Source organism: Apis dorsata, unplaced genomic scaffold (assembly GCF_000469605.1).
Source record: "Apis dorsata unplaced genomic scaffold, Apis dorsata 1.3 scaffold_530, whole genome shotgun sequence".
In the NCBI taxonomy this organism is placed as follows: domain Eukaryota; kingdom Metazoa; phylum Arthropoda; class Insecta; order Hymenoptera; family Apidae; genus Apis; species Apis dorsata.
In genome coordinates, this window is record NW_006263752.1 from 234,467 (window position 1) to 245,171 (window position 10,705).

Consider the following 10,705-nt stretch of genomic DNA (forward strand, 5'->3'; position numbering starts at 1 on the left):
AGTCGGGATTACAAACGAGATTATCGTATTTTTCAAATAATTCTCGTCACGATGTGTTTCTGTTTTTATTTGGATCTTCATTTCGTTCGATAATCCCTTCGCTTCTTTTGTTTTTCTGCAACTTGTTCGATTATTTACACGAGTACGAAACGTACGAATGTATAACAATTCTTTTTTTTTTTTTTTTTCAAAAGATCGGACGAAACACGATTCATTGTTTCGATCAATTTGTTCGCAACAATTTGTAATATTTCGATGTATCTTTTGTTATATAGGAACTGTAGTTTTTTATCGTGAAAGCATATTCATTATATTGTGTATCCAGTTTAAATAAATATCATTTACAATGCTGTTATGTATTTCCAATTGTTGTTTGATTCAGTACAATAGAGAGGAATGAATTTATTTGATAAATTCCCCTTAACAAAACGAAAGTTTTAATTGCTGCTGAATGTGTTATAAATGATAAATTATCCTTGATTGTCCAAAATTGTGGTAAACGTTAATTTATTATTAATTGCCTCATTAATTTATTCCAACGATAAGAAATTGAATGTTAAATTTTAATTTTTCAAACAATCTTATTATGATTTCGAAATATTATATGGAATTTAAAGAAATTTCTTTTAAAGTTTGAATATTTTATACATTGAGTATCGAAAATAAATAATTTCTAAAAATATTATAAAAATACATTCAATATTCTTCTCAATATTGTTCTCTTACTGGAACAAAACTAAGAACTATCCCTTACAAAAATAAATAAAATAAAATGAACAAATAATATATCCAAAAAGTTTAAATAGACAACGACAAACAATGCACAAAGAGTGAAAGGAGCAATATTCGATAAACTAAAGTCCGTCTCGCGTACCAGCATGGAGCCGAATTTCCAATCACGTCTCGAGTTCAATTTTAAATTTCAACCTTCTCGCGTTTCTTCGATCTCGATTTTTCATTCCTCTTGTCCTCTTTCTTTTTATATATATATTCCAAACTTCGCACAATATACGCTCAGTCCATTTCCATGTTCTATCCAGGATCAAAACTAACAATCGTCAAAGTGTGTAAGAGGGTTGGAAACTTGCACAAGGGGTGGAATCTTCCCAACTTAGCCTGGTTCGCGTCAAGTAGCTACGTACGAAAATTTCGTAAACCCTCACGAGGCCTTCTCTCTCTCTCTCTCTCTCTTTCTCTCGTTTTTCACCCTTACCCGGCCAATTCGATATCGAAATTTGATCAAATCCTCCCTCCTCCTCACCCTCCACCCCATTCGCTCACCCTCTGTTTCCTCGAACCCTCTCAGATCGAATTCTTCCAGCTCGAGTGACATGTCGCCGAGTTTACTCGGCTCCAACCCCCGCTGAGACTCGCGTGTACAGGGTGGCGAGTAAGTAACGAACTACGATCGGTTATGGTAACGCGCTTGGCTACGTTGGAACTTATCGATGGGGAGAGAGAAACGCGTTCTGGATGTTTGTAATGCGTGGACGAAGGCAATAGCTACCTTCTAGAACCGGAGGGAAAAGAAATTTTGGAACGTGTATGTATAGACGTGTATGCATCAGGGAATAAAGGAAGAGGAAGAGAAGGTGGTGGATCCATTGAATGGCCCCTTGGGTGGTTGTGCCAACAAACCCTAACTAACGTAAATAAGATGTCCTAGAAGGGTGGTGGCTGTCGCTTTCCTCCCTTGTATTCCATTTTATTATATTCCTGTCATGTTTTTATGTTATAATACTTCCTGATTCTTTTTGGCCCTCTTTCTCCGAATTTTTTCTTATTTGTTCCTTCGTTATTTTTGTCATACTAGTTTCTTTTTAGTCCCTTCTGCTATCTTGTCTGTTTACGTATTTTTTGTTACACCCTCTTAATGTATCTGTCCTTTCCGTTTCAGCTTTCTTTTTGTTTCATTTTGTTTGTGCTTATATTTTTATATCAGTTCCTGATTCCTTGATCTTATATCCCTTCTTGGTCCATTTTCTCCCTTTGTCCCATCTTACTTACTTGTTTTTCTATTGCATCGCTTCTTAATCTATTTTTCTTTTTTGTCAGTTCTTAACTTCTCTATTCCAGCTTTCATGTTATACGTTTCCATCTTATTTGTTCTTGTATCTCTATTCGTCTCTCTGATTTATATATCTATCCTTGTCACACATCTTCTTGATTTATTTTACCTTTTCTCCATTTCTGATTTCTGATTGTGTGACTCCTACTCCCTATACCATCTTAGTATATTCCAGCTATATGTTACTCTGTTATATGCTCCTTGATTCGGTTTCCTTTTTTGTCTTGTACTAGTTCTTACTTCTTCTTCCATCTTCTTCTTCATTCATCCCTGTTTTTATCTCCCTCTGTTCCTTTATTTCCTCTTGATGTATCTATCTTCTCCTGTTCCATTTTCCTTGGCCTCCAATCTTTCTCTATCCCACCTTGTATTTCCTCTTCCTAACTCCTCTTCCTGACCCCTTTATCCATCTCTGTCGCATCCCCTCTCGATCCATTTTTCCATCCCTTCGATTCTGATCCCTGACTGATTCTCAGAGCCGTTTTCTTACCCTCGAGGGCGAGTCTGATGAAGCCTCGGGCCAATTACCGGATTTCTTCGCGAAAATCTCCGAGGAAAACGGACGGGGTGGGATGGAAGATAGGGGTGGCCCGCTAAAAACGATGAATTCGCGAATTTTGGAGGAGGGGGGGAGTTGGATAAAGGCACCACCCCATTTTAAGCACACGAGGGAGACGAGAGGATGAATCGACTGGACGAATTTGTAAAACGATTATAGAATCCATACGAATGGATCCTCGACCATTTTTCGTCCACGAATCCCGGTCGAATGAGTTTCGTATAACATAATAATGATAGAGAGCGAAGCGATGAGTGGGCGTTTTTCCGCGCTGTCTTCCGATGGCCTGTTATGACGTAATAGGCGATGTGTTTCGCAGTGTAATAAATTATGGCACGGTTTTTGGGGTCGACGACGTCCATTGTGCCGGACGAAATATTGCTGTTACGGTGAGATATTAATGGTATATACGATACATCGACAGAAAACAAAGTGGTGGAATTAAAAGAGGAAGATGATGGAAGGGATAACGTTTTTTTTTTTTTTTTTTTTTTTTTGTTTGTTTACTCGTGACCCGAATATTTAAAGAGGCCCTGAAAGAGATATTAAGGAAAATTTAATTCGTATATTTTTTTTAAATACATCGATATATAAATGGCGTTTAAATATAAAATTAAATTGTAATGATGCTTCGATTTTAAATCGTATCGTTCAAGTATCGCGCGAGACCCTTCGATGATCATAATTAACGTTATCGAAGATTATCAAGCTTGTATAATTGAGGTTCATTAATGGCATTCATAAATTATGCATTACTTTATTACTACATCTACGTTTATTATATGGGCAATCGAATAAAGATCGATTCCTGCTATTTGAATAATAATAATAAAATTATGGATGATACTGAAACATCTAAGGTAATTTATCTCATCCATTCATACCCGAATTACGAAATTTCAAAATAGCTGGATAATTGCATTTAGACGGGTCAACAACAATGAACTCCCGTGCCTCTTATGCCTCGTGCAAACAATTAAGATTTAACGATAATTGATAGCGTTTAAAGCGCGAGGGCTATCAAGGCGGGGCGCAGTTCCAACCGGAAATTTCGTTAAATCACGAGATAATGGAGCAACGATAATGGCTATTCGTGAGAAATTCGGCCGATCATTACCACGAGCATCTCATTTGTGTAATCGAACGTCTGCTTTCCCCGATATCTTATATCATGGCCCGAAGAAATGTCTGGTTGAATGTCAGTGAATCTTTCGTTTTCCACCCTCGTGTCACGCGTATTTCCCTCCCCTTTTCCCGACTTTAAGCGATCCGGAAATGATGAATTCGCGAGCCTTATCGCGACCTCGTGGCGTTGTTTCCCCAGGACAGCTTCCCAACAAATAAGCTGTCCCGATCCAGGGACGTTTCTCCTTCCAATGGGGTTGGTGTAATCCTTGTTGCGATGGCCAAACCTTTCCCTCTTGCTCGATTGCTGAACTTCTTATCGCGAAACGAGGAGACCATAAGACCGAAAATTGGACTTTCCGTTTGAATCATCTTCTGGTTCTAGTTTGGGGACGTTCCTCGAATTATGTACCGTCTGGTGATTCACTCGTTAACTAAGTAAGTTACCTCTCCGGTTCTACCTCCTTCCTTGAGTATCATATTTTTTAATCGGATATGGAGAGGACACAGTCTTCCATTACATTAGTGAAATAGTTTTCTTTTTCTTTTTTAATAGAAAGTTATGTATGTTTCATTTCACAAAAAGATAGAATTTTTTTTAAATTATATGCAGAATGGAATAACTTGAAGTAAGAAAATAGCGATGGCCCAACTTCTTTGATGGTACAATTTTCTTCAGTTGGTGATGTGTTTTGTATTATTTTCTTTTTAAAAAAATTTCCAAATTTTTCTTGGAATATGAAGGTAAATAATATTATAATTTTCTTTTAAATTTGGTAATAATTTTTTAATCACTTTATACAAAGACAGTAATGTATTTTTTATTTGTATGATAATGTAATACCTGATAATATTGTAATAACTGATGGAATTGTTGTACGTAAAATTATTATGTTTTCTATTTATATTTCGTATTTGTTATTAACTTTCTTTTATTCCGCAATAAAACTTTATGACTTACGTGACGTTTGTGTACATAAATTAACGAAGAAATCTCAATGGATGAAGATATTCCGTACGTTATTGATTTTCTTTCATTTTATGATGAAAGTTTATGAATAAGGTAGATGTGTTTGATATTTGAGAGATATGTTAATGACGAAATCTGAATAGATCAGAGAGCTATGAATCTTGCAAAGCATAACGATTCCTTTTGCTCGGTTGAAATGGAATGAAGTAATGGAGAAAGTAATAGATGATGAGATTGTTACGTGAAGTTATTACATTCTTTGGTATTTCGTACTTATCGTTGATTTTCTCTTATTCTATTCGACGAGAACTTATGAGTTTGGATACACGATGTTTGAATACATGTGTTAATAAATGAAAAAAAATTGAAGATTCTCTGGAATATAATGATTTTTCTTACATGTACATATATTGCAAAAATTTTAATAAAAATCTTATCCACAGAAATATTAATATTTATCACGATTCTTTTCGTATTAATGAACAAATTATGAACACGTTCAATAATATATTGTATCAACTGGAAGAGTAGAAAACGAATTAAAAAATAAATTGAAACAATTATAACAAAATTTCTGCTAAATTTAAACAAAATTTAAATAAAAATCCCACGACTATCATGAATGCACGAATACTTAAGATATTAAAACACCTAAAAATTCGCAACCCTCTAAATATTTATTAAAACCTCCCTCGCACCTTCTTGTTCCCCATACCATTGCAATTTCTTTCGCGCTACAAACAAGCCATACAAAATCAACCTGCCAAAGAAAGTATCTCGCCCATCCGTCACGTAATCATCCCTTATTTTTCTCCTTAATCCACCCTCCGACATTTTGCGAAACGCGTCGTCTTAAAAAGTTCGATATCTCGGTAACGAGAGTCTCGCCCCATCATCCGCCTCAATTAAGTAAGTTTCGTCCCAGACGCCATTCGCCGGCGCCTTTCCTCGCATCCTTGCCCTAACCACCGACCGGAAATTATATATGCAACCCAAAGCTTTCTTCCCTTTAATTTCGTTCCACGTTACGCGTGTCTCGTTCGTCTACGATGGACGATGTGTTTGCCCCTCTTTCGTTGAATTAATTGCCGCACACAGCAATTTTCAACATCCAACCGCGTAACGCTTGTCCCACGAGCAAAACTGCGATGCTGTAAAACGAGAACGCCATTTTTTTCTCTGTCTCCCCCTCTCTCTCTCTTTCTCTCTCCATTTTTTTCCCAGTCTCGTTCCATTTGACACAATTTCAATTTTCGTGCAACATGTGCACAGGTTACGTCACTCGCGAATTCGCGTCACACGAGGTAGGATTGCCGGATGAACAGATGTTCCTAGTTTTTTTCGCCGAATCGCCATTTCGCGATGCTGATTGTTATGAGAATCAATTGGTAGAAATGTTTGTAGTTGGATGTTTGTTATTTGGCAACGTTTAAAATGATTGTGTTGATCAGTTTCTTCAGTTTTTTAAATAAATATACGTGCATTCTTAATTTGAGCGATGTTATTCGGTTGTTGATGATTTATTAATAGTTTTGATTAAATTCAAGGAGGAAAGATTCAAAAATATGAGATACAAATTAGAATGAATTACTCACGATTCCTTCACGAAATCAAATTTGAAGATTGCTCCACAAAGTGATATATTTCTAGCGAAAATTTCATTACAAGATTGCTCGCGATATCTTGAAAAATAAATCTCGATATATCCTGTCGGAAATTGTTGTTCACGATGCCTTGGCGAAATCAAATTCTTCCACAATTTCTAACTATAAGATCAAATTACGGTAAATTATTCGGTAATATCTTCGAAAGCAGTAAATCGTCCCAGCATCCCAACGCAAATTGGATTGCGATGCCTTCGAAATTACATTCCCATTGAAAAAAATTCTTCTTCAATCACGGAATCCCGAATGCGAACTGTATAATAATATAAACTCGTGTGAAATTGTTCTCGATTGAAATCAAATTTCTTCTTCACAATTTCTAACTGGGAGATCTAATTCTTCAAGTAATATCTTCCAAAGAGATAAATTAAGAATCTTCCTCCTCGAAACGAAGAATTTCCATGAATTTCCATCAACTTCATCGCAAAATTTGCAAAATTATTCGCAATACTCCGGGATTCGACTGGAGGAGGCGCACAGAACCGTTTCCTAGTTAGACCAATTCCGTACTTTCGCTCGTCACGATTAATTAGCTTAATTCTGGCTTCCTGTTGTTGCGTACCGTGCGGTGCACCCGTTGCGTGTCACGCTGGCATAACCAGCCGCATTCCAGCGTCATAGTTGACGCACGTGTGTCGTCGTAAAAGCACCCGTGGCATCCCGCCGCGAGGATGAGCGCCGTCGAGACGTCGATCTGCATTTCCGTGTTGTGCGTATACATCCTTAAAGCCACATCACCGATACGCATTGTTAACCGTTTGGGTAAGAGAAATTGGGTAAGATTGAATTGGACGCCGTGTCTTCCTCGTGTGCATTAATGATACTCGTGATATTGTTAGGTATGACGAGACAGTATCTGAATCTGAGAGACTGAGTATGTTGTACAACTTGATACAGAGTTTTGAAGATAGATGTTTTCATTTATTGATATCCAGAATGATATTGGGGATATAAATGTTTGAAATTATGCCCAAAGTGCAAGAAATTCGTTGAAATTTTTCTTTAATTATTTTGAAGAAACTATATATATTTTATATATTTTAAAAAAACTGTTTAAAAGCATACAGTTACGTTTACAATATTATCATTATTGATCAGAGGAATCGAAACGGCTTCAAATGAAGATATATGCGTCGACATTCGCAGACTAGTTTGATTTCTTTTCTAAATTCCTAGAACCTAGGTGAAATATTCACTCGAGTAACTTTGTTGTCGTGTCACGAATACCTCGAATCGTTGTGATTAGGGGTTTGCAACTTGAAAGCACTTGTGACTCACGATAATACCGTATGACAGAGGTGTATGATCTCGTGGAAGCAAGTTATATGAGTCAGACAATTTTCTCCAACCCCTTTAGTACACGTAATTCTTTTTCCCTCTTTCGTATCGTTCCTCTTCCCAATCGTTTTCCGTTTGAAGTTATTTTATTTTATTCTCACATAAAGTAATAAATTTAATAGAAAAATAATTTAAGAAAGGAAGTGAATTATTATCTCATTCTTTTAAAAAATAGTTCCAAAAATTTATCACATACATTTAATAATCTATTTGTCTCGACAAGATACTATTATCGAATTTATTACGTACATCTTTTTTTCAATTTAACCCTTGATAATACCAAGACACGCAGAATGAACTGTTATTAATTTTATTGCTAGAGACCTATTAAAATAAAAAATTGAAGATTGTTAAAAAATTCGAGTGTGGATATCTTCACACAATTACATTGAAATCAAAAAATCGAATGATAAATAATCACAATTAAAATTTTTTCTGTAAAAAAAAAAAAAATGTAATCAAATAATAATCACTTACAATTAAAATGATTCGATTAAAAATTATCGTATTTTTCCGCGTATATTATTTTTACTTTATAAACGTTCCTCATTTCGCAGATGAAAATAATTCCTCTTCCTCAAAAAAAATGAGAAAAACTCGTGTCACGACACATCACAGAGGTCAGACCTGACTGACGACATTTTTCCAGGTATACCATCACGTGTTACGGTGTTCTGAAAAAGAGTCGTAAACCACAGACAATTTTTTTCAACCCCCGTGACTGCTCTTTGTTCACGTACCCGTTATTCTCTCTGTTTGCGCACATTTTTCTGTGTCAATTTGCACCACTTTTTACCCGTCCTCACCCTCTGTTGCGCTGCCCCTGCATTTGCTTCAAGATACGGTAGAAGTTGTCGCAATATGTTCCCGCAAACGGTTTTGTATTCGTAAAGAGAATGTAGACACGTCGTATGATCATAAATTTTAAAACGCGGTATATATTTCCCCTTTCAAAATAGGTAAATGACATTTTAAAAATCTTTTTCTTTGTTACTTTGATATTGTTACTTTCCACGATCAAATGTGCAATTTTTTTCTCGTTTTTTGGCTTTCATTTTTATTTTTATTTTTATTTTTTTATTTTTTTTGCGAATAAAATCGGCCGTAAAAATTGCTTTGTCCATGCATGTTGTCCATTGTCCCTGAAATTAAAGAAATGTTAAAAAAAGTGATCATGAATTTTCAGATATCTAAAGAATCTTAAGTTTTAATTGAAATTGATGAATATTTTAATGAATTTTATATAGCCATTATCACAATTTTATTATAAGAATCATCAATTAATTCATTTAATTATGAATCATTTACAATTTTTCATCTTTGTGAATAAATTATATTTTTATAACTAAAGAACTTAAAAAAAAAAAAAGATAATTTAATTGATATTCTTAAAATTTTCTCATCGAATATCAATAAAATAAATAAAATCATATCTAATTAAGAATAATTTTGCTCGCTTCAACTTCCATTCAACCTTATTCTTGAAAAAGAAAAAATTTTCACATTTAATTTTAAACACTGGTTGGATCTCATTATTCCATTAAAATTATTCTATTAAAACGCGACATGGCATTGGAAACATGCAAAAGCATGCACTTAGTTGCGAAAATACGTATATAATTGTGAACCGGATATGCGTATTCGTATATTTTTCACACGCGTTTAAAAATGTAGTAGAAAAATTCGGTGTCGATTTCCATATAAAAGCATCGTTGTTGCAAAATTGTCCGTCAAGGCTTAAACCAGCATTTTCAGGTCGTGATCGAAAAATTCCATGCGTTTTTCCTTACGTTAGATAACCAAAAAAAGTCTTGTTTCTTTTTCTGGCAAAAGAAAAAGATGCAAGAAATATACGAAAGAAAATTGTATTCCTTGGAATAATTATTTACTCTGTTTACAACAAAAAGAAATGATAGATAATTCGTATGATAATTCAAAAAAATAATATTAATCAAGAAGAAAAATTAATCAAGAAATTTTCATTTTTCCCGTGAGCAAATTCTTTGAAAGTACTTTTTTTGCTGCCCTAGATTCACAAAAAATGTCTGGAATATTTATCAAGATTCCTCTCTCTTATTATTATTCAGTTATTCATTTAGTCAGATTAAAAAGATTGGCAAAAATAAAAATTCCCCCAAAGAAATTTGGGACATAAATAATCCAGATTATTTGCTGCTTAATATTATTCCATTTTTTCCTTTCTTTCTCTAAACAAAATGTATATTTCAATATAATAATAAATATATCATACCTTAATTTTGTTTACAGTTTACGCTGCCGAGCCTTCCTTGGAGATTCTTCCGAGTGGAGAGACGCAGACGAAGGCAATCGGGTCCAGCATCATCCTGACATGCAATCCAAAGGTCGAAGACACGAAACTGATCTCTGATATGCAATGGATCGATCCGCAAGATCGTGTGATCGAGCCTTTGAAGTGAGTATCATTGATAAAATATGTATTTAGATTCTATTATTTTTTAGTAATAATTCTTTGTAACTTTTTCAAATATCTTGGCTCCTTGCTATTATAAATATTTACGTATATAGTATATTCTCGTCTGAGGAGGATTTATGAAAAATGTAATTGAGTTATTGCAGAGAAAGAATTGGAATTTTTAGCAACGTTAATGATTTTGAAATACGTGATCTATTTTATAATGAATATCTATTTTCTATTTTTAGTTGATTATTAACAAGTTCATCTATTTTTGGAAAATTCTCCACGAAATTTTATCAGAAAGGAACTTAAACTGACAAAAGATATATTTGTTATTGTCTAAAGTAAAAAATATAATTAGAAATGAGAGATTAATTCCACAAGAACAATATTTAAACAAAGTTTTGACTTGTATATAAAGAATAATACGATTACAATTTTGTAGAAAATTTTCGAATTTTAAATTCATTTTAAATGTAATGAAACTTTGAAATTTATAAATTGATTTAACTTATTTAAATTTAGATGAACGAAAAAAAAAAAA

At 34.2% G+C, this 10,705-nt stretch overlaps 1 protein-coding gene across 7 annotated transcripts in view; it reads left to right on the forward strand.

Moving 5' to 3' along the window:
* The window catches only part of LOC102673913 (fasciclin-2), a 166,164-nt gene that overhangs the window by 124,333 nt on the left and 31,126 nt on the right, over positions 1-10,705 (forward strand). For 2 of the 7 annotated variants that reach the window (XM_006620796.2, XM_006620797.2), the window contains exons 1-2: positions 7,018-7,148; positions 9,993-10,158. In XM_006620796.2, coding sequence (XP_006620859.1) covers positions 7,058-7,148; positions 9,993-10,158 — 257 coding nt within the window. In that variant the 5' untranslated portion in view covers positions 7,018-7,057. Of the gene's footprint in view, positions 1-7,015; positions 7,163-9,992; positions 10,159-10,705 lie in introns of those variants that run through there. The other 5 variants (XM_006620793.2, XM_006620795.2, XM_006620792.2 and 2 more) reach the window with 4 other exon arrangements.